At 39.7% G+C, this 25,441-nt stretch overlaps 2 protein-coding genes across 8 annotated transcripts in view; both read left to right on the top strand.

The window, feature by feature from the left end:
• The window catches only part of si:ch211-126j24.1 (phosphofurin acidic cluster sorting protein 2), a 142,582-nt gene extending 127,206 nt beyond the window's left edge, over window positions 1-15,376 (top strand). For all 6 annotated transcript variants that reach the window (XM_067416366.1, XM_067416364.1, XM_067416368.1 and 3 more), the window contains 6 exons: window positions 5,102-5,144; window positions 6,823-6,865; window positions 6,966-7,107; window positions 11,729-11,952; window positions 12,029-12,142; window positions 13,975-15,376. In XM_067416366.1, the coding sequence (XP_067272467.1) occupies window positions 5,102-5,144; window positions 6,823-6,865; window positions 6,966-7,107; window positions 11,729-11,952; window positions 12,029-12,142; window positions 13,975-14,090 (682 nt within the window). In that variant the 3' untranslated portion in view covers window positions 14,091-15,376. The remainder of the gene's footprint in view (window positions 1-5,101; window positions 5,145-6,822; window positions 6,866-6,965; window positions 7,108-11,728; window positions 11,953-12,028; window positions 12,143-13,974) is intronic.
• Window positions 15,377-21,275: 5,899 nt separating this feature from the next.
• klc4 (kinesin light chain 4) overlaps window positions 21,276-25,441 on the top strand; it is a 73,321-nt gene continuing 69,155 nt past the window's right edge. For both annotated transcript variants that reach the window (XM_067416357.1, XM_067416358.1), the window contains exon 1: window positions 21,276-21,416. The gene's annotated coding sequence lies outside the window, so the exon portion shown is untranslated. The remainder of the gene's footprint in view (window positions 21,417-25,441) is intronic.

The following is a 25,441-nucleotide window of genomic DNA, read 5'->3' as shown; positions in this document are numbered from 1 at the left end:
TGCCGCATCAAAAATGTCGACGCTGTTTTCTCCGGCAGCTGGAGTGTGTTAACTGAAGCCATAGCAACTCTTAACGGCCACCAGGACTAATACAGTATTATTTATAGCTATTTGTTGTAAAGTGTAATAATCATCCCAGAGAAAAAAATCTTCTGTCAGGCGCAGTTAAAGTAAAAACTGCCTGGGGCAATATACGCTGTGTCATTACTCCAACATTATCTTCATAACTCACGAAATAAAAAGTTTACCCCTCAGAACAATGTACTTTCCTCTTGTCAACATGAGCGCGGCGCGCGCCGTCACGTCATGTAAGGACACACACTTAAAAGTAATCGGTCAGGTCGTTTACATGGTGAAAAAAAATTAATAACGAGTATGGAAGAGATTCAAGCTGTGCTGCTTTTGCTGGTTATGTATAGGTTTATAACGTTAGGTTTACTAAGAGGAAATTAACAACGACAGAAAAGAGCACTAATATGCACATTCAGCAGCATGCAGCATATTCAGAAAGCTTGTAAAGCTAGATTTAAAATGACAATATATTATTATCAGCTATTACGGACATTGAACGTGAGATGGCTGAGACGAACACGCGCCATCAGACAGAGCAAGACTGATATTTATTGAACGCAGAACGAACCTCGCAAAAGACTTTTAAAAATGCCTGTTGAACTTAAAAATGCTGCGTGAGCTCAACCAATCAGCATGTTCAGCGCCCAAGTCCCGCCTTTGAAAGTTCCTGAACTTTGAAAAAGTACTACCTCGCGAGCAGGGCCGTTTGGAGGGGGAAATATTTACCCGGAACTTCATTTATACCCTGGTTCCTGCGGTCTAAACACACGAAGTACCACCCAAAGTTCCTAGTTCCTGGGTAAAGTTCCTGTGGTGGAAACGGGGCTTTAGTAGCTTTTATAAGCATACCTTAGAAAAAAACATTACTGGTGTGCAACTTGAGACAAAGCAATGACACTGACATATTTGAAGATATATCAGTGCAAGTTGCTTTCAGTTAAAACAGCTCAAACATGCATGATAGCCTGGGACTAGCTTAAAGGGTTAGTTCACCTAAAAATAAAAATAATTTCATTAATTACTCACCCTTATGGCGTTGGACACCCGTTAGACCTTTGTTCATCTTCAGAACACAAATGAAGATATTTTTGTTGAAAGCTGAGAAAGGCTTAGAGAAAGGCCTCCATTGGCATTCAGTACATTCCCACTCACAAGACCCATAAAGGCACTAAAGACATCGATACAAAATCAAAATAACGACTTTATCCACCAAGTTATTGACGTGAACTCGACGCATGTGCATCCACCGCTCAATACATGACCCGGAAGAGGAGGAGCGCCGCTATCGCGCCAGTTCACGGCCGAGACCTACACGGAAGACAATAACTTGGCGGATAAAGTCATTATTTTGTGTCTTTTTTGCGCACAAAAACTGTTCTTGTCGTTTCATTAAATGATTGTACAGCTACTGTAGTGAAATGGACTTTGTAACGACGTCTTTAGTGCCTTTATGGGTCGTGTGAAATATCTTTATTTGTGTTCCGAAGATGAACGAAGGTCTTACGGGTGACCATCGAGGGTGAGTAATTAATGACATAATTTACATAACTAACCATTTAAGCCTTGTTTGGGAAACTGGAGATTTTTCTTCCGATTCAAACTGATCCTACATCATTTTGAATGTTTATAGAAAATAGAGAATGTGAATACAATAACCATTTAAAAAAAAAATAATAATTCTCATTTTGCCAGCAATACATTTTGAGATTTCAGACTCCTAAAGTAGATATTTGCAAGCAGAGCTTTCTTGAAGTTGTGATTGGTCGGTGTAAATGTGTCACATGCCTGTCCTGTCTTGTGTGCACATGTGGGTTTTGTCATTCTGAGCGTGTGCTCATGTAATTGTCTGATCCCTCCCCCCTTGTTATCTGATTAGTGTTTGATTTCTCCCACCTGTTCCCTCTTCCTGGCAGCTCGTTCCTGCTCTCGAGCGAGACCCTCCACCATTGTCTCAAATGTACCCCCATCATAAATAGTTCTAAACAGCCAGTCCTTGGGCTCATCCAGTGCATAAAATAACAGGTCCTTAAGAGCCCCTTCATTAAGCTCTAATCCCTCCGCTGCTCCAAGGATCGCAAACTTCCTCAGATCAGTCCCTTGTTGGCGGAGGGATGCTAAGGTCTGTAACCTTAGGATGCGCTCATATTGGGGGCACGAGACAATGGAAGCTGGTAGGTGGGGCGAAATCCTCTTCCGCTGAGTCCTCGACATGGTTGGATCCTTCTTTCACGTCACAAACAAGGGAAAAGGTGCGAGGACTCAAGTGCAGGAAGAAGTGATAATTTATTTACAAAAATAAACATAAGCAGAAAACAAAACCCACGAGGGGGAAAAACACATAATAGAATAATAAAATATAAACTTAAACAAACCAACAGAATCACGGGGAGGACGGAAGACGCAGACATTACACAAGGATCCAACACAGACTGACAAACACAAGGAGCTTATAAAGGGAAGAAATCAAGAGGGAACAGGTGGGAGAAATCAACACTAATTAGATAACAAGGGGGGAGGGATCAGACAATTACATGAGCACACGCTCAGAATGACAAAACCCACATGTGCACACAAGACAGGACAGGCATGTGCCAAAATGTTGGTCAGATATTCTCTTCCTGTGTAAAGAGGGCAGTTCTTGGCTTAAATAAGTGACAGTGTGGATCAGACATTATGCTGATAGTTGGCTAGACTAGACTACTCTTGTGCCAGCTCTGTTTTTGTGAGCTGCAATCGACAGGGTTTCCGCGGGTCGTAAAGTCGTAATTTGACCTTCCACAATTTAAGGCCTTAAAAAAGTCTTAAATTGGATCAGAAAGTCTTAAATTCGATATCATGGCATTAAATTAGGGCCCTTTAACTTCTGCAATGCAGAAAACGTGGACGTAACCACAGAATCCATTCATAAAATAACTATAAAACAAAAATAAAAAAAAATGGCCCTACATTTGATTGCATGCACTGCAAAAAAAAGAAAAAGAAAAAAAAATCCAGTACAAATTCAAAACATCATAAGATCAAGATACATTTAATGACACGCTACATGATGATATTAAGTTTTGGTTTCTGAGAAATTGAACTAAATTAAGTGCTTAAAATAAGATTGATTATCATTGGGTATGAAAATAATAATACATTTATAATAGGCACAAAATGTATAATTCAATAATACAATAAATTTGAATTAAGTTGATTTTTATGAACCCTATTTATTTCTTAAACTGTCTTTAATTGGTCTTAAAGGATGTTCTCTTCAAAATTAAAATTCCCTGATATTTTACTCACCCCATCTCATCCAAGATGTTATTTTTTTTATCTTTCTTCAGTCCAAAAGTTTTTTGAGGAAAACATTGCAGGATTTTTCTCCACATGATGGACTCCAATGGGAACCAACGGCTGAAGGTCCAAATCACTGCAGTTTCAGAGGAAGAGCTTCAGAGGCTCTGACCGATCCCAGACGAGGAATAGGGGCTGATCTAGACAAACCAGCGGACATTTTTAACAAAATAAACATTTATATTCTTTTTAAGCTAAATTGCTCATCTTGCGCTGCTCTGCGACACACCACAGATTGCGTAATCCCATCAGAAAGGCCACCCTAGATGTAGTCAGAAGTTTACAAAACGCTCGTGTGAAGATTAATACAAACATCCTTCAGCAAAAAAAGGTCAAACAGCGACGCTGGACGATTTTGAAGTTGGACATGATTGCGTAATCCGTGTTGCTTTCCAGAGCAGCGCAAGATGAGCAATTTAGGTTAAAAAGAATATAAATGTTTATTTTGTTGAAAATGTCCGCTGGTTTGTCTAGATCAGCCCCTATTCCTCGTCTGGGATCGGTCAGAGCCTCTGAAGCTCTTCCTCTGAAACTGCAGTGATTTGGACCTTCAGCCGTTGGTCCCCATTGGAGTCCATTATGTGGAGAAAAATCCTGCAATGTTTTCCTCAAAAACGTAATTTATTTTTTGGACTGAAGAAAGAAACACATGAACATCTTGGATGAGATGGGGGTGAGTAAAATATCAGGGAATTTTAATTTTGAAGTGAATTAATCCTTTAAAAAGGCCTTAAATTTACCTTCATAGACTCGGCAGAAATCTTAAAGGGACACTTCACTGCTTTTTCATATTAAACTATGTTATTCCCTTAACTTAAACGAGTTGACACACACACCTCTCGTCTCAGTGCGTGCTCTTAATCTCTCTGACGCGCGGTGATGATCTGATAGCATTTAGCTTAGCTCCCTAAGCTCAGTTCATTCACTACGGTACCAAACAGAGATCAAGTTAGAAGCGACCAAACTCCTCCACGTTTCCCCTATTTAAATACAGTTACACGAATAGTTGAACGATCAAGTATAGTGACAAAATAAAACGTGGCGCGTTTCTAATCGGATTAAAAAGGAGAACTATAATGTATGGCGGAATAGCACTTCTGAGAGTACTTCGGCTCGGCGCAGTAAAAAGTCCCGGCTGAAACTCTCTCATTTCTGTCAATAGGGAGATGTGAGGAAAGATGTTTCAGCCGGGACTTTTTACTGCGTCGAGCCGAAGTACTCTCAGAAGTGCTAATCCGCCATAACTCCAAACTCGTTTTAGTTAAGGGAATAACATAGTTTAATATGAAAAAGCGGTGAAGTATCTCTTTAAATTGAGAATCTTGGAAGTTTCTTGCGTTCTGGTTTCCTGAGTCTTGGAGAGCAGCTTCTATCAGTGTAGACGACTCTTTTTAAAGTGCCGTGAAAGATTGTATAACAGTGAGTTCAGTGATGAAGCGTGCCCATAGCCTGCGGCCTTACACCGCCTCCTGATGGGTGGAGGATGTAAGAAGCTATCCAGCGTCCTCTCATGACCCCGAGCCATGGCATGAGCCCTCACTCTCACTGTGGTTTCATTCACAGCACAGCTAGAGGTCACACTATCAGATCTGACACCCCTCATTCTCACCCCCACTCGCCCTCACGTACAGCCTAACCCCACACCCCTGCCCTGCCCCCCGTGCTAACGCCTCCCCCTGTTTGACTTCCACAGCCCTGACGAAGACTCCTGCCAGAAGTTTGTCCCGTTCATTGGGGTGAGAAATGTTTTTTTCTCTTTCTTTTCCTCTTTAAAGATGCAAATATACTTGGTTGTCCCATTATAAAAGCATTAGAGACCCTGTTTGTATATTTCCTTTATTTTAATAATTAAATATTAAATTACCTCTAAATATACTGTATATTTAAATTAGTAGCTCATTTAAACGGCCTAAAAACAATGTTTAGCACAACCATGGTATTCTATGTTTTTTCCTCATCACACAAAATGGGAAATTCCAAACAAATAATCAATTTCCTTAGCTATTCAACCCTGTTACCAAAGTTATTGTAAAACTGTTTTAACGCTCTAGTGCGCTTCGGTCATTTTTGTTTTGTTTTTTTCTAATTGTTTTACTTCATCGAAATGGTACGAAACTTGGTTAAGGTTTTTGGCACTTGCTGTGTGAACACATAAAAAAATCATGGACATGATTCGAAAAGGTTAAATGGTCCTAAAAAATAGTAACACTTGGTTCTCACGATCAAAAACCCAATCTTACTGAAAGCTCATCTATTGAGATATCCACCTCAAATTTGGAAAACAACTTGTTCAGATTTATGAATTAGATTTTCTTGCTGTTTTAGAGTAAAATGTGTTATAATATATATAAACACGTTTTACTCTAAAGCGGCAAGAAAATCGGCAACAATATATATATATATATATATATATATATATATATATATATATATATATATATATAAACATTGAAAATAGTATATAAAAATAGCAAAATAGCATTTTTATAACAATAAACAACATACAATTCTGTAAATGTAACTTCAGCAATAACCTGTCTTTAAAAAGAGACCAAAGTTTAGTCTGTGATCCAAAGCATTCAAGATTCACCACAGTTTAAGTTCCACATTTTCAGGTTTATGCTCAAAACGTGAATAAATGGATTATAACTACAGCATTAAATATAATTTAGTACCATGAAATCCCCTAAAAATACAAAACAAACATCATCGAACTAAAATATAGTACAATAATTTCACTGAAATAAAAAAGGTCATTTTTCAGACCAGACGGTCACCTACTTTGATCAAATGTAGTTTATTCATAGTTTATTGCAGGGAAATAATGGAATCACTCACATTTGCATTCAGAGATTAACATTTTGGTAACATGGTAGCAAAAATGGCAACTAAAAAAAATAAATATAACATGAAACACAGCTCTTATAATCATGTATTTTGACCTCCTGGTGTCGGTGAACAACAAGACTTTAATTTAAAGTTAAAGATTCAGGCTTTTTTTCACCAAGTTTGTGGAATATGTACAGCAGATGATGTACTGATTGCTGCATATTGTATACTAAAATATATGAAACTGCAATGTGTAAAGATAAATGTGTTAAACAGTTAGTATGCTACATTATTATTCTATTGGCAAGATATTTAGTGTTTTTAGCCAATGTGGTGTAAAATTGTCTTGGAGCAAACCACTGTCAACTGTGGTGTTGAACATCTTGTGCTTATTTGGCTTTGAAAATGGAAGGCCAGGTCAAAAGCATTGCATTGTGGGATACAGTTTAATGCACAGTGCTGGCTGTATATTTAGTAGTCATTCTATGAATACTGAAAACACTGCAGAAATAATATAATCAATAGTATGCTGTTCAAAACGTAACTAACTTGAGTAATTGAGGGTTTGTTTGTGTTTTCTTACAGCTGGTGAAAGTGGGAATTGTGGAGCACAGCTTATCCACATCAGGTACGCATTAGCCAAGAAAGAACAATAAAAACAATAACTGCAGTGAAATATGACTGGTGTGCGTGTGTGTGTGTGTGTGTGTGTGTGTGTGTTCTGGCAGTGGACTCTGATGATGTAGTGATGGTGAGCAGTGTGAACCTGCTCTCCTCACCTCCAGCGCAGACGGGAGCGCCGTATGGGAAAGACATGACCTCCACCCCTCCATCATCCCCCTCTGTTTCTGCCAGTCTCTCTGGAGCAGGGTACGAGAAACATTGCACTTCTAATGTAAAGTGATTTTATGTTGTAACTGGCTCGACGATGATGACGGACGTAGCGTTAGGCTGGGTGTCCACGAAACCAGCTGAAAACGCCTTGCTGTGAGCGCTTGAGAGCGATTTGGCAGGCAGCGTTTTTCTTTTCTTCAGTTGAGATCATGGGCGTAAGAACCATTGTGTGTGAGTGTGTGTGTGTGTGTGTGTGTGTGTGTGTGTGTGTGTGTGTGTGTGTGTGTGTGTGTGGGGGATAAGACCCACCTTTTACGACCAACGATGTTGGACCCACTCACTTTTATCGTCTCTAATTCAGCACATGTCTGTTTACCTACCCCTAACCGAAAAACACTTATTATTAAACACGTTAGACACTTTATTTCCACTTGTCTAATATTTTCTCAATTTTTACTGAAAATAATGCCTTTCCGATCTGATATGGGATGTGAAAAGGGAGTAGAGCGAGTTCGGCAAAAGGGCGGATTTGAACCTCAGATCGATTTGCATTAAAACTTGAAGCCATATGTCTTACCCCTACACTATAGCCACGGTAAATAACTCAGTGATTTCCGTAATTTTTTTCTGGCCCAATCAATCGTTTAGTAAACGGCGGTGTATTTGTATTTAAAGGGGGGGTGAAACAGTTTCAGTCAATCTCATGTCAATCTTAGGTACCTATAGAGTAGTATTGCATCCTTCATATCTCCGAAAAGTCTTTAGTTTTATTATATTTATAAAAGAAATATGGGCTGTACCGAGTCTTTCCTGAAAAAAACGAGCGCCTGGAAGCGTATCGTGTGGGCGGAGCTAAAGAATGACAAGAGCGCAAAGCGGTGACGTCCTCAAGCGTGGAGAAACCCATGGCTATCGAACTCAGCTAATACAGATATGATCCAGAATCATTCGGAGGCAGAAATAAATTGAACAGGAGAAGCAGCAGCAGCAGGACGTCCGTCTCTGTGGTATGGACTGTATTTAGTGGCCTGTCAACATTTGGGTGTCTTTACTCGCAGTTTATGAGGACATGATTCGGTTTATGGACTATTGTATGCGACTAAACCTTAGCAGTAGCAAGCAAAACGGTTTTGCACGTCAGAGTCAGAATAGTGTAACGTAATACAGAGAACAACAATGGAGTAACCGTTAGCGCATTTGAATGATGAAGCACCCGATCGTGTCGTTTACTGATGTTTACTCACGCGACGAGCCAACAGCACAGACATTTGAAGCAGTTTAACTCACCGGCTGCTTCCAAAGCAGGACCGAACTGGGACTGCTCCGTCAAAAACACACTTCTTTGGTATGATTTGGTGAAGTCCTGTGACAGCAGTGACTGTGGAAATCCACTTTAAGACGCGACTGAAGCGATGTTGTGAAGCTTCCCGTCATTTCTGCGTTCAAATTGGTTCAAATGCAGCGCTGCCTTCCCAGAATGCTGTGCTGAAGCGTTGAAGTCGCTCGACGTCACCCATAGGAATAAAGTGGACCATAGGGCGCGTCAGAAGTGTTCACAGACGAGTGGATCTGCAGCTGAAAGAGTGTTTACGGCGTGCATTTCCTCTCTCGCTCTACTCTCGCGCGCGCACCCTACCGGGAGAAGAGCCCGTACGGCCCATACAAGGACCTTCCGCTCTGTCGACGTCAAGCCGAGCCATACTCGAAAAAAACTCTCTGAAACTTGTGGGAAACCGGAAGGAGTATTTTTGACACAGAAATACTCCATCAAACGTCCAACTTAGTTTTTGAAACTTTGTCTATGTTTAGGATGGGAATCCAAGTCTTTAACAGTGTAAAAAGCTCAGTATGCATGACACAGCATTTCACCCCCCCTTTAACCTAAATGGCATCCAACGTTACTCCAGTAAAAAAACATTCTAAAAGAGGACCCATCCACTTTTTATTTGCTTCCGACGCCCATGGTTGAGACTCTTTGCTTATGATACGTAAAATCTGCGGAAGTGTTACTAATTTCACAGGTAGTTTGTTCCTGTATTGATTCTATATAAAATTGCAGATACAATGTAAAGTATTTTTTCTGGCTCTAATTTTAAATCATTTTGTTACGTTATTATTTGCTTGTTGTCATCTGATGACGACACACAGAATGTGGCGGTTGGTCTGTGTTGTATTTGCCCCGCCCCTCCTCCACTATGATTGGACGGCTGGGTGAAAAGTGACAGTGATGAGCGCTCCGTGTTACTCAAAGTTGAACATCCTTCAAGTCTCGGCGACCGGTAAAAAACGGCGAGCACTCAGTACTTCAGTGTGAAATACTCACTCAGCTCCTCGTTTCTAAAAACGCGCCGCTTCCATTGAAATCAATTGAAAAGCCTGCCAACGGTGGGAAAATGCTTTGACGGACAAACAGCCTAAGCGTTTTGAACTGTCAGAGGCGTTACACTTTCTGTGTAAGGTGAATACTGTAGGCAGTCTGCCGGAAGCTAGATATTTTACTTATAACATGTTAAATATGGATATTTTTCTTACACAAACGCATCGATTCACTTCAAAGGGCCTTTATTAACCCCCCGGGGCTGTGTGGAGCAGTTATATTACGGACAGATGCACTTTTTTTGAGCTTTAAATTTTGGCCTTGCCATTCAGTCCCATTATAAAGCTTGGGTTAGCCAGATATGTTAAATATAACTCTGTTTTTGTCTGAAGAATGTCTTATCAGTCCCTCCAGTTTTAACGTGTTTCTGCGATTGCTGAATACAACGCAAATTGTTGCATTTTTTGCAATAATGCATAATTCGTTATTTCACTGCAAAATCATCACAAAAAACTTTTAAAACACAAAAAATAAATAGTATCTAACTAAACTATCTCTAATTGATTTAACTATGTTCTAATTAATAACGCTGAAATGCACTGTTTTCGTGAGGACACAGACGTGCCACATGCGGAGTGTGTGGTCTTTGTGAAAGCGGATCTTTCTCACCTGCTGTCTCGCGTAAGTGCCAAGGCCCGGGCCAGTTGATTACTCAAGATGGAGGAATGACCAAATAAAAGTATGATATGCCCGATAACACTAAAAAGAGTTAATGAAAGCGCTCTTTACACACTCAATTCTGTACAGACACATGGACCGATGTCAGGATTCTGTGCTCATGAGTATGCAGAAATGTGTTCAAAAAATCAAATGCACACATGATTACGCCTAAACGTCCGTCTTGGCGGTTATGTCTTGAGAGAATAAGTTTTGGACATGTGACAGTATTGGGACTGTGCATTACTGTAGGTCTTTAAAGTGAATCAAATCAAATCAAAAACCAATCAAACAACAACAACTGGACAAAACTAACCGTAGCCTACTAAGCAAAAGCTGTTTGTATCTGTATCTGTATCCTATAATTTGTTTATTAGTTCTTATTTTATTACTAACTGTTAACTTGATTATTATTTGAGAACTGTTTACTTATATGAGGCAATTGCTTATTGCCGTGATTTACTTTTCCCAGTCATATTTCCCATGTTATGCATAGCTGCATAGTACACCACTAGACTAGCCTTTTGTGGTAAGATACCTAAATAAACCAGATTTGTGCATTTAGTTTGTTCTATTGTTGTGTATGACTATTGTGCATCTAGCATAATAAATAACATGGTAAATGTGGTATCCTAATTATCAAAATAAAATAAAAACATTGCATAATTTTCGCAAATTTCTGGAAATTACCACCACAAAATCAGTCATTTTGATCTCAAAAAATCACAGAAAATATTGCGAAATCCTGGAGCGACTGTCTTATACACATTATACACATAAATCACAGGATAATTTTCATTTATCCCTTTAAAAGTAATCAAAAAGCATGTGTAATTAATTTAAATTATGAAACTTATTCAATTTAACAACAATTTAATAAAATAGTTTTACATGAAATTACATGTTTAGGGCCCTATGACATACGTTTTATTTTTTCTCTCTCAAATTCCGTTTTACTTTTCTGGTTTCCATTTTAATGGTTTAATAAAAATGTAATAATCAAAAAGCATGTCTGAATAAAAAAAAGCATGTATGAATTCATAAAAATAGCCATTTTAATATTTGTTTTCTTTCGTTTTGTGTGTGTGTGTGTAACGTTTTTTCTGGCAATTAAAATAAGTTATAAAACATCTATTTAATTTATGATTTAATTAAGTTGTCAAACAAAGTGCTACACAACAGCTTTATTGTTAGAATTAAAACATGGACGGAAAATTGTGATTATTCCTTAAAAAAATACATTTTAATAATAATTTATTATTATTAGTGTTAGTATTATTATTATTATTATTATATTGAGACGTGGCTAAATTCAACAGTACATCAGTAATATATTTCTGTCACAGTTTCTTCAAGTTAAACGGAACTTTTATTTTGACGGGTTGCCGTGAAGAGCTTTGAGTTTCTGTGTGTTTATGATATGATGATAGTTTTTCTCAAATGAAACTGTAAATGCTGATGAAGTGACTCTCAGAGCGGCTCTGGGGCTGAAGTTCATGTGTTCACATCCTCATATAGTGAGACGGCAGAGGCTGAAAACACATTTTTATTTATTCAACAAACATGTGAAAAATTCAGTGAAAATCTGCATTATACCCTTCAGCAAATTGACTGTGTGTGCAGTTCTCCAGGCACCGGTGGCGAGGTGATGGGTCTTCAGGTGGACTACTGGACGTTACAGGGCGCTGAGAAGAAGAAAGAGGGCGAGAAAAGAGACGTGGGGATTAAGAACACGCTGAAGAGTAACTTCCGCTCGCTGCAGGTGTCCCGGATCCCCAACGGAGGAGAGCCAACACCCCCTCCCGGTATGGCCATGACCGTGGTCATGAAGGAGAAGAACAAGAAAGGTGTGTTGTGTTGAGGGGGTTAGTTTGGCTCCTATGTGCTGTTGCTGTTGGTTCACGTCTGGTTTCCTTTCCTCAGTGATTTTCCTGAGCAAGAAGCTGAAAGAGAAAGATGTGGACTCTAAGAGTCAGGTGATAGACAGCATCAGCAGACTCATCTGCACTGCTAAACACCAGCACACCATGCTGAAGGGTAAACCAACACACACACACACACACACACACACACACACACACACACACACACACACGAAATTGAATGCACAGGAAGCCCCAGTAGTGGGATTTGTTGGTTGTACCTGACTGCCACCCTGTGGTCACTTGTCATAACCACAGTCTTAACTGTGACGTCTGTAATAAAACCATGCATGGCTTCTCATTACTATGATTGGATGGATAGTTAAAGTTTCTATGAAACAAACAGTGGTGATTTAAAATAGCAAAAGTTTAGAAATTAATATTTCTAATTTAGCACAGACTCAAAAGTGACACTTAAGACATACACAGTTTTTTTGTTTCTAATAAATGCTTTTTAACTTTCCATAGATTAATGAATCCTTTTAAAAATGTATCACAGTTTCCTCAGAGATATGAAGCAGCACAACTGTTTTCAGTATTGATAATAGTCAGAAATATTTGCTGAGCAAATCCTCATATCAGGATTGCGAGATATAAAGGGTTAGAGTCATGGGCAGCTCACTGATGCATGTGCTGGTTCTGATAGAAAGGTTTCAGAATACACAGAGCATATCAGTTTGTTGCGTATGGGGCGGCATAGCCGCGGACCAGTCAGGGTGCCCATGCCGACCCCTGACCCCACCGAAAGCACCAACAGTGGCACGAGAGCATCAGAACTGGACCACGGAGCAATGGAAGAAGGCGTACTGGTCTGAGGAATCACGTTTTCTCTTACATCATGTGGATGGCCGGGTGTGTGTGTGGCTTACCTGGGGAACACATGGCCCCAGGATGCACTATGGGAAGAAGGCGAGCCGGCGGAGGCAGAGTGATGCTTTGGGCAATGTTCTGCTGTGGCTCTTCCAGCAGATAATGCTCCTGACACGCAGGAGCATTATCCGAAACGCAGGACAGTATTTGGAAACTCTGCGTTTTCTTGTGTGGCCGCTCGTCAGTGGAATATGTTGCCTACAGAGCTAAAAAAAAAAAAAAAGCACAAATTTTTACACCTTCACACGCCAAGTAAAGAAATGGCTTTTATCAGATCAAATTCATCCCACATGTGACCAGATATGTGTATGTGTGTAAGTGTGTGTTCTAAGGTCTAAGTATATGAAAGGTGTGAACATTAACTTTTGTACAATTTTTATTTTATTTATTTTTTTGGCAAGTGTAAATCTTATTACTCATGTTTGTTTATATATTGTAGCTTAACATCAGCCTGCCCAGGGACTACGGGTGAAAATTAGCTCTTGAGCTAAAACCCGGTACTATGCATCTCTCCCTTTGAGGTTAATGTTTATTGTACACTGTCCCTGTTTCTTAAATAAATAAATAAATAAATAAAAAACACAAAGCACAAATGCTTCAGGAATGGTTTGAGGAGCACACCGAGTTTGAGGTGTTGACTTGGCCTCCAAATTCCCCAGATCTCAATCCAATCGAGCATCTGTGGGACGTGCTGAACAAACAAGTCTGATCCATTGAGGCTCTACCTTGAAATTTACAGGACTAAAATGATCTGCTGCTAGCATCTTGGTGCCAGATACCACAGCACACCTTCAGGGGTCTAGTGGAGTCCATGCCTCGACCGGTCAGGGCTGTTTTGGCAGCAAAAGGGAGACCAACACAACATTGGGATCATATGGTATGCCTGATCGGTGTAATTATGAGGGGAAAAGTCTGAAATATGACATAAAAAGTCACCGTTTTACATTGTTTTGATTCTGTGCCGGAAACGAGCTTCCATAGATTTGTGAGCTGGAATTCTGTGTAGGATATTTTAGAGATTTTGAGCTGATTTGGTCATTGTGTTATTTCTAACATCAGTTTTTTTCTCCTCTGCAGTGTCCATTGATGGCGTAGAGTGGCACGACGTGAAGTTTTTCCAGCTGGCCGCGCAGTGGCCGACTCACGTCAAGCACTTCCCCGTAGGAATATTCGGCTACAGCAAGGCTGTGTGACCTTCTCCGGCACAAGGGGATTCACGGATGAGGGGATCAAACAGACAAATGGATTTTCCTGTGGAAATGGTCAATTTGAAAGCCTGTGTCCTTGACAGAAATGTTGTTCGTGATGTTACTTGTCATTTTTGTTGCTTTGGCAGTGAAAGGAACATTAAACGCTGCCATTTTATGTTCAGATAAGCAGCAGCACATGTTGTGGTAGGAATCGTACCGGCACGTACGGCAGCTTCAGTTTGCACTTTGTTGGATTATAGTTTGATATTATTTCTGTGAAATTATCCGTGTTGATAATTGTTCTATGTACAATATTATAGGGTGGGATTTATGAAGTGAGCTTGATTGAAATTGTATTCATATAGAGTTTGTTTGTGTGGACTTTGTTAATGGCGTTGTTTATATTTACAAGTGGGAGATGTTAAAGGAATAGTTTGTCCCAAAAATGTAAGTTCTTGTTAAACTTCAAAAGTCACATTAGAGATTTGTGTGAGGAACAGATCTACGTAGCTCTAAAATGTCAGTTTTTGATGTTTTTGGGTTGAACTGTTCCTTTAAACGACAAATAGGAGGGGTTTGAGTGCAAGTGGGAGGGGCTACATAACCAGTGGGAGGAGTTACGTTGCATAGCTGTGAATTCTAAAGGGCACATCCTTTAAATTTAGTACACTTTTATGTTAAGAAAAGTGTGTTTGGTTGTATTTAATACAGTACTTTATAATCGCATTACCTGGATGAATATCAGAGGCATGTTGAGGGGGAAGTGAACACGAGTGTGGTGCTTTGGTTTTTTGACATGAAGAGGGCAGCTTGTGTGGGTTTAATCTAAAGGGAGATCTTTAAATGCTTTAAAAAGACCTTTAAATAGTTGTATTCCCCCTCTGTGTGGGGCTATGAGCAGATATTTTCACTTTTTACCCTTTTTACATTTCTACCTGCCATCTCTGATCATTCACAGTGACCGTGTTACCAGTACCACCACTTTAACTAACTTTTGAGTGTTTTTGGAAAGCTGTCTTTGTGTGTTGAATACAGGGTCCGGTGACTGCCAGCTAATAAGGGCTCGTACTGAAAGATTGTTGGGATGACAAAATTTAGGACATCCGCTCCAACGTTTTTGTAACTTCTGTGGCGGATCTGTTTATGTTTGCTCTATCTTCAAAAGTCCCTTTACAAAAGTGTGTGTGTGTGAGTGTGTGTGTTTTCAGTATTATTTTCAGGGGGAGTTACGGCTTACGGCTTGTGGCTTTATTTTACAGCCAAGCGCAGCTGCGAATTAGTTACATTGTGCATAAAACAGACGTTTGTCTTTCATGAGTAGAACTGTTACTGTTCTTTTTCATTGTATGTGTTAGCCAACTTTTGTACTGGTTTTGTTTTTAAGGTGGGCTGCTGAGGTTTGGTCAACCATTTTAGGCCTCTGGTTGTTTTTAAGCACTACTTTTAGGGCAACGTGAGGAGCTTTTTTCCTTTTTTTAATCTGTAAAACTGAGTAAACACTAATATTTGATCTGTCTGTTTTGAATAAAACTGCAGACATTTGCACAAAGCTTATTTTTAAGTTTGACAGTATTGATTCTGAATGAACCACTGACGAAAGCTTCTCTTCTCTGTAACGCATGTACATAAACGTACAGTATACTGCCATTTCATATCCTTTATACTGGTTTGAATTGTCATACAAATACTAAAATGATTTTAACCATGGCTGCATTGTGATTTTTTTTAACATTTACTATTAGTATTTGTTTTTCTATTTCCCTTTGTAAAGGAGTTGGACTCTTTTATAGACTTTTTTGTTTTGTTTCAGACATTAACATAAGAAAATAAGAAAGTGGACCAGTGTGTTCTGGTTGTTGAGTGCACAGACAAAAACTTTTCTTTTCTTTTCAGTATTTGATAAATACTTACTGGAGCATTGTGCAAATAAATGACAAATAATACAAATATGTTTGTGTTTTATTATATGTCTGGTGATAATAGTCATCTGAGACAAAAGACGATCATTAAATGAAAGTTTGATCCTTTTCAAATATATTATTAATGGTAGAAAATTGTTGTATACAAACCCGATTCCAAAAAGTTGGGACACTTTTTAAAAAGGAATGCAATAATTTATGAATCTGTTAAATGAAAATAATAATAGTTAAATGTACATATAAGCAACAGCTGGAGGACCAATTTGCAACTTATTAGATCAACTGGCAAACATGATCGGGTATAAAAAGAGCCTCTCAGAGTTGCAGTGTCTCTCAGAAGTCAAGATGGGCAGAGGATCACCAATTCCCTCAATGCGGCGGCGAGAAATAGTGGAGCAATATCAGAAAGGAGTTTCTCAGAGAAAAATTGCAAAGAGTTTGAAGTTATCATCATCTACAGTGCATACTATCATCCAAAGATTAAGAGAATCTGGAACAATCTCTGTACATTACGCCGCATTCACACGGGGCGTAGGCGTTAACGCTTCCCATTTACTTTGAATGGGTGACATCATCCGTTGCCGAACTGAATTGTGGGTTCCGTCGCGTCGCTTCACTCGCGTTGCAAGCGGCAGAAGTTGAAGAATTCTCAACTTTTCAAGCGCCAGCGCAGGCGTCATCCAATCAGATCGCCGTATGCAAATATCCTACAGCAGACGCTAGCCAATTGCGTTCATTACTGCTCCGTGAACCATCCAGACCATAGACCGTTAAAAATCCAGACGCAGCTCCTGGACCACTACGTGATATTCTTCCCTCTGTCGGCGCTTTTTCAGGATTTAATGTACTTAACAGCTTCGTGCACCTGTACAGTGCGCTGACAACAACTACACAGGCAATCACACTCGCACATACAACCAAAAAAGGTGCTTTTTTGTGTTGTGTTTTGGTCCAAGCGGCAAGTTAATGTGATTGGCTGTTGTCACTATGACGATCGCGTCAGCACCCAGCTTCAGACACGCCCTCCGTCAAGCGTTAACGCCTACGCCCCGTGTGAATGCAGCGTAAGGGTCACATGATGGATGTTCACATACTGGATGCCCGTGATCTTCGGGCCTTTAGACGGCACTGCATCACATACAGGAATTATACTGTAATGGACATCACAACATGGGCTCAGGAATACTTCCAGAAAAAAACATTGTCGTGAACACAATCCACCATGCCATTCGCCGTTGCCGGCTAAAACTCTATAGGTCAAAAAAGAAGCCATATCTAAACATGATCCAGAAGTGCAGGCGTTTTCTCTGGACCAAGGCTCATTTAAAATGGCAAAGTGGAAAACTGTTCTGTGGTCAGACGAATCAAAATTTGAGGTTCTTTCTGGAAAACTGGGACGCCATGTCACCCGGACTAAAGAGGACAAGGACAACCCAAGTTGTTATCAGCGCTCAGTTCAGAAGCTTCATCTCTGATGGTATGGGGTTGCATGAGTGTGTGTGTGGCATGGGCAGTTTACACATCTGGAAAGGCACCATCAATGCTGAAAGGTATATCCAAGTTCTAGAAGAACATCTGCTCCCATCCAGACGTCTTCTCTTTCAGGGAAGACCTTGCATTTTCCATCATGACAATGCCAGACCACATACTGCATCAATTACAACATCATGGCTGCGTAGAAGAAGGATCCAGGTACTGAAATGGCCAGTCTGCAGTCTAGATCTTTCACCCATAGAAAACATTTGGGGCATCATAAAGAGGAAGATGCGATGAAGAAGAAGACAAGGACTCTCTCTGGAGCAGATTCAGGGATTTCGCTCTCTGGAGTGGATTCGAGGATTCCGCTCTCTGGAAAGGATCTGGGTATTTCATTCTCAGGAGCAGATTCTGAGATTTTGCTCTCAAGAACGGATTCGGCGATTTCACTTCGGAGCAGATTTGGTGATTTCACCCCCTTAGAAGGGATTCAGGAATTTTACTGGGCATGTGACCATAGAAATTGGCAATGCTGTTATCCTTGGAGTGAGAGTTTCTCACTGCAACGAACATTTTACTTACTGAAACAGAGTTAGGACTGTTACTCACCGGAATTTCACTCACTGGCACGGACACATCCGCTATGGTGACAGTGAACTGGGATCCAATGCCGGCCAGCACGCACTCCAAGAAGTCTGCAAAGGTCCCCCAAGGACCATCCACAGGCAGGTGTGCCCTCATCTAGTCACCTTCAAAGAGCGGTCTGAAAGCGATGTCAGGCACGCCAGCTGTAAAAATCCCTTGTGTGCTCCTTGAGGGTTCTTCCTTGTTGTTCTAAGCAGAGTAGTTGTACTTCTGGCAAGTCCATACCTCAATCTTTGAGAGATACTGTCTCCTGTCACATGTTGTAAGGGTAGAGAGATCACGGAGACGAATAAACTAGGGAAACAGTCCAACTTACTCAGGGAAATACTTAGGGTGGCCATACATTCGGATTTGGGCCGGACAGTCCAGATTTTAAGCCCCTTTCCGACATCCGGCACAGCCTCAAGCCGGACACTCATTTGGTGCAGAAGGTGTAGCCTGCTTCTTTGTTAAGAACTGAAATGTGTATTTATTTACTTTTCACATTCATTATTTGTTTATTTATGTATTTCTGTTAGTTCCAGAAGTCCAGAAAAATTATATTTTAAGGCACTTTGCAAGACTTTTTTCATCTCAGTGTGATTTCTGTTTCAGTTTTTCAAACAGACATCACAATGTCTTGAATAAATACAAATACTGTGAACTATTATTATTATTATTATTATTATTATTATTATTATTATTATTATTATTATTATTATTATTATTATTATATTGCCTTTTCTGATACATAGGGCTGCCAACTCTCACGCATCTGGCGTGATTCTCACGCTTTCAGGCTCTGTCTCACGCTCTCACTCCGCCCAACTCAATCTCACGCCAAATTGCCAAACCTGCCTTTGATATTAAACAAAGCTATAAGCTTGAATTTTTTTTAAATGTGTTTTAATGAAATTCAAACAATAAATAGCGTTTTGGCGCTAATGTGGCATAATGTTAAAGCCAGAGGCGTTGAAAAGCGGGAGTTGCATGCTCTCGTCTCCCTGCGGCGCGCGCTGGTCACGTGGCCCATGAGCGCTCAATACTTCTAGCGCTGTGCCAATGAATTTAAATGGCTTAAGCGGATACACAACAGTTTCACCATATAGATGTTTGCTGCAAGTTTTGGTAAACAGTACAGCATAGTGTTAGTGTTTATTGATTATTAAGTCAGCCATATTTACAGGATCGTTTTATTATGGAGAGTTATAGAGATTCAACATTGTTAACATTAATGTTATTCTTGTATTTAGCCCTCAGGTATCCCTTACTAATAGGTCACACTCATACTCATTAAATTATATTGATTGAATATTTTGAGGAGATCTTTTGGTACTAAATACTATTTGTGCAACAATTATTGTCAATAAATGACCACTTAAAATATTTTTCTTCTAATATTTGTATTTCTTCTAAATTTTATATTACAATTAGTGTAGTAATTAATATTAAAATAGAGAATTCCAATTCAAAGAGGCAAATTAGAGTCATTTTGTGGCTAAAAAATATTAACGTTTATTTGTAATGCCATTAGGTGCCTTAAGGCTCTTTAATAAATATACATGTATCTAATCTAGTTGCTCAAAAATATATTGCAGTCTTTGCATTCTAATAAATATTTAGATATGATGATCAAACACTAGATTTCTTTAAATGTGAAATTTCAAAACTTAAATAACTTGCATCCTAATCTTTTTAATGAATAATGATACTTATATAAGCAGTCACAAGTGAATATTAAGGAATGGCACATATAATTTGACCGAAAGAAATGTTTAAACTAGTGCCAAAACAAACATATTATTATGTACAGTATATATACTAGATATAAACTGATACTGAATCAAGATCAAAAGCATCAACCCCCCCCCCCCCCCCCCACCCCCCGGCCCTCAAAAAATCTCACTCCAACTTAAACTTAAAAGTTGGCAACCCTGTGATGATCATAGATCAAATTGTCTGGATAGAGTAGGCTATTTCAGAATGTATCACGATAGCATCGATAAGATGGACATTGTATTGTAGTTGCGAGTACACTTGAGTCCTATGCAATCATTCTTGCCTCACTAAAGGCCGCAAAGTGTCCTCCTTTTTGGTGTTATGAAAATGGCCACCCTAAATATACAGGGAGACAGGCTTCACTAAACAACATCAGGGCAGGAAAAAGAACTCCGGAAACTTGGGACGATAAATATTAAACCAAACGATCGAGTACTAATGCTAATTAACAACGGACAGGTGAATGAGATGACACATGGGAAAACTAGGTCAACTGAAAATGAGGAAACAGAAGGTGAACACAATGAAAACAAAGACAAAACCCTGACAAACAAATAATGACGTTCTTTTCACTTTTTAAACACGTAACAACAAACAACAACAACAACAACAACAACACACTTTTTGTCTTAGAGAACTGTTCGAGTTCAACTTTTAGCTCATTTAAATACACTATTTGAGTCTTCACAAAAACGCAGATCCAAAAGGGAAAATAAAAAGATTTAGAGAGAGAAAATATGCATGATTAGGCCTATTGTAAAAAAAAAATGTTTGTCTTAAAATTTTATGTTATGCTTTAATTACTTTCATGTTTTAACTTGATACACTCCTAGCAATTATCACTTGTCATCTTGTATTGTATTGTGTTCTGCCAGTAGATGGCAATAAAACCAAAGTCAACTGTGATATTGTCATCCGTCGCAATAAACATTATGGCGAGAGCATTATTATCGTCAGGAATATTTAAATACCTTTCGCTCTGTAAATTGAATACCGATGTAAATAAAGCGAAATGAGTAATAAATAGGCGAGTGGAAGAATCTAAATCGTCTATAAATCTAAGTCTATATTTAGGCTATTGGTTTCTAAGTATAACACGCATGTGTGTGATTCCAACTCAGTGCTGACATTATCAGACAATAATTGTAAATTATCTGAATTTCTCCTCTCAAGGCCTAATTTATGAATATTGATTATTTTGCGTTTGACGTTGCTTGGTAATCCTCATGGAATGTCCACTCATATTATCTCATTAATATTCATTACCAAGTCGCCATAATCGAAGTGTCACCCACTTGCTGCCTTTCAGCCAATCGGGTAGTGCCGTCGCGTTACATAATTAATATTAATGAGCCAGGCCTTCGCCATAGTATGATTGGTTGAGCGCAGCCGCAGAAAGTGCGCAGTGCCGGTCCAGTGTTCGATGATCCCGACCTCTCCTAGTCCGGTTCTGGATACGTGATGTATTTTCTCTTAGTCTGGCCTTGATTTAATACATCAGTCGCGGTGAACGGAGCAGTGATCATTGCAGGTATGTTTTGATATGCTAATGAGCATCAGAGAACGTCTTTGTAATAACACACATGTCGATTTGTATAGTGTTTATAATCTGAGGTAAGGTTTAAATTTAAATGAGTGTGTGTTATGTAAGCAAAGGGTGTAGGGGTTTGTTTTGATCGCATTTTGATCTCTTTAATATTAGTAATATCGAGTGTGTGTGGTTGGGTTTTTTGTTTGTTTGTTTTTTGACAATGTCATCATAAACTCGGATTATTGTACAGTGACCTTTGAACTGACTCATGCATCAGCAAATCAGCAGGACAACACCCCATATGCAGTGCATAAACACCTGGTATTACAGTAGATCAAATGCCTACAATAACTAAACTCAACATATACTTTAATAGTCAAAACACCCTGCACTGTACAGTAGATGTAATGTTTACTGTCTGACAACACCCTAAACATGTAATGGCTATTATATCATCATGAGAGCACATAATTTTCTGCTGCTTGTAATGTTTTTTTGTGTACTTCTTCATGAGGTAACATCTATATTAGTTAGTTTTATGTAGACATTTGCGAATATATGAATGCAGGTTACACAGTTTGTAAGATTAGGACTTGAACTACAATATAAACCAAGATTTTCAGTTTCTTTTGTGCTCTCTTGTGTCCAACATCCCCCGCCGGCACATTTATACATCAGGAGGTTTGGAGCATGTCGAGCATGTAGACACGGCCACTCCTCACTTCAGCAAACAGTTCATGTCAATAATGCAGTCTAGATAAGAGCCACCCATTACATTACTACAAAACATGCTCAAATGTAATGTCATGGCAGTGCTGAATCCGGCAAAGTTTACCGTCTGGATGATCTGAAGATGTTTTAACATGGTTTTTACATTTTCTGAAGAAAATATGAGTGGTGGCTGCTAGGGTGTTCTATTAAAAAGAGGTTTTTAGCTCTTCTACCAGGTGAAGATGTCATTTTACATACACCAGTCAGGCATAACAATATTGTGTTGGTCCCCCTTTTGCTGCCAAAATAGCCCTGACCCGTCGAGGCATGGACTCCACTAGACCCCTGAAGGTGTGGTGTGGTATCTGGCACCAAGATTTTGGCAGCAGATCATATAAGCTGTGAGGTGGGTCCTCCATGGATCAGGCTTGTTTGTTCAGCACGTCCCACAGATGCTCGATTGGTTTGAGATCTGGGGAATTTGGAGGCCAAGTCAACACCTCAAACTCGTTGTGCTCCTCAAACCATTCCTGAAGCATTTGTGCTTTGTGTCAGGAGCATTATCTGCTGGATGAGCCACAGCCACCAGAATACCGTTTCCATGAAATGCTGAACATGGTCTCAGCAATGCTTAGGTAGGTGGAGGGTGTCAAAGTAACATCCACATGGATGGAGGACCCAAGGTTTCCCAGCAGAACATTGCCCAAAGCATCACACTGCCTTACCTGCGTGTAGAGCCAGAAGACACGAATGAAAACTCGCGCACGCTGTGAGAAGATCCGTCACTGTGCATCATCCGGAAGCGGGCACACGTCTCACAGCGCGCAAATATTGAGTTATCTTTCAAGTCTTGCGCTTAAACGGACAAACTCACACAAGAAGCATGTCAACATGTCCATATTCATGAGTATCCAAGCAGACATAGTCTGTATGCCTTAAAGGTAGGTTAGGTAAGAATTGGTTAAAAAAAATTGGTTTTCCAAATTTGTTTAAACTTTCTTTATATATCAATACATAATTACAATGTAAGTATTTTTTAAAAAGAAAGTATAAAAAGTGAGTGTCTGTAGACCTCTCACGACTGTTTTAAAGACAGCTCATTATTTCCATTCACTCCACCTTCTCCCTTCTGGGCTCTTTCTAAAGCCACGCCCCCAAAACACATGAACGCGCCTCACTGGCCAATCAGCTGGAAGACGCATTATTGACCTGAGAGGAGCGGTGTGCATGTAGTGACATCGTGTCAGAATCACATGTAATAAAACATCTAACTTTATCAGTATAAATATAAACAAATAAGATGCCTTTTAGTACTCACTATCAAGCTAGAATACCGGTACTGGTAAAGTACTTAATTCGGTAACGAGCTAGTTATATTTATACGGCAAATAAAACGGGTAGCATCGATAATTTCCCCCCCCCCCCCGATAACATCAGTTATACTGTGATGAAGATGAATTTCGTATAAGATCTATAACATATAAAGGTCCTTCTCAAAAAATTAGCATATTGTGATAAAGTTCATTATTTTCCGTAATTTAATGATAAACATTAAACTTTCATATATTTTAGATTCATTGCACACCAACTGAAATATTTCAGGTCTTTTATTGTTTTAATACTGATGATTTTGGCATACAGCTCATGAAAACCCCAAAATCAAAATTCCTATCTCAAAAAATTAGCATATCATGAAAAGGTTCTCTAAACGAGCTATTAACCTAATCATCTGAATCAACTAATTAACTCTAAACACCTGCAAAAGATTCCTGAGGCTTTTGAAAACTCCCAGCCTGGTTCATTACTCAAAACCGCAATCATGGGTAAGACTGCCGACCTGACTGCTGTCCAGAAGGCCATCATTGACACCCTCAAGCGAGAGGGGAAGACACAGAAAGACATTTCTGAACGAATAGGCTGTTCCCAGAGTGCTGTATCAAGGCACCTCAGTGGGAAGTCTGTGGGAAGGAAAAAGTGTGGCAAAAAACGCTGCACAACGAGAAGAGGTGAGCGGACCCTGAGGAAGATTGTGGAGAAGGACCGATTCCAGACCTTGGGGGACCTGCGGAAGCAGTGGACTGAGTCTGGAGTAGAAACATCCAGAGCCACCGTGCACAGGCGTGTGCAGGAAATGGGCTACAGGTGCCGCATTCCCCAGGTCAAGACACTTTTGGGCTACAGAGAAGCAGCACTGGACTGTTGCTCAGTGGTCCAAAGTACTTTTTTCGGATGAAAGCAAATTTTGCATGTCATTGGGAAATCAAGGTGCCAGAGTCTGGAGGAAGACTGGGGAGAAGGAAATGCCAAAATGCCTGAAGTCCAGTGTCAAGTACCCACAGTCAGTGATGGTCTGGGGTGCCATGTCAGCTGCTGGTGTTGGTCCACTGTGTTTTATCAAGGGCAGGGTCAGTGCAGCTAGTTATCAGGAGATTTTGGAGCACTTCATGCTTCCATCTGCTGAAAAGCTTTATGGAGATAGAGAATCTGTGGGATATTGTGAAGAGAAAGTTGAGAGACGCAAGACCCAACACTCTGGATGAGCTTAACGCCCGTTTCACACATACTCCTTCTGCAGTGCGTGTGCGGTGCGGTGCGCTTTGCGTTGCGTGTGCGTTGCAGGAGCCGCACGCCCTGTTGTGCTTTCACATATGCTGCGTTTGCAGTCCGCAGCTGATCCACTTTTACATATCACAAACACAGCATTTATTCATTGTTTTTGATTTAAAATCCAAAAGTTGTTACTGAACATGCCTCGTCAGAAATGCAATTCTCTTTGTTTACTCTTTCATAGAAGTCAGGTTACCGTAGGCTACTAGCCTTCATTTAAACAACATTTGATTAAATTCATTTATTAATATTTATATACTTTAGATTTAGCTCACACAAGAGGCAACATATTTAAACATAGGTTATAGCCTTAAATCACAAACATTTTAAATTAGAAACTTACAATAGTCTATTCAAAAACAGCCGACTCTCGTCTTTTCTTTCGTTTTTAAACCCTTTTAAAAGAAATCCTGCAGGTCAAAAAGAACTTTGGTTTTCACCTCCAAGAAAGTACGAGTGCTCTCCATTATGGCACTTTTTTTTACCGAAATGCCAGGTAAGGTGTCGTTTTGTTGCTTTACTTTAGAAAAAAAAGCCATGTGTTGACTTTGAAACAAGAGTATATTTTAAATGATATACATCTGTGGTGAAATTACTAGATTTTCGCGTCAGTACATGTTTATTTTAATGCGAACAATGTTCTGTCGCTTTAATGCAGCAACGCAGCGCAGCGAAAAATAGACTCGGTACGAAAACGATCCGTGCAC

Source organism: Pseudorasbora parva, chromosome 14, assembly GCF_024679245.1.
Source record: "Pseudorasbora parva isolate DD20220531a chromosome 14, ASM2467924v1, whole genome shotgun sequence".
In the NCBI taxonomy this organism is placed as follows: Eukaryota; Metazoa; Chordata; class Actinopteri; order Cypriniformes; family Gobionidae; genus Pseudorasbora; species Pseudorasbora parva.
This window is presented reverse-complemented; position numbering and strand designations above follow the sequence as displayed.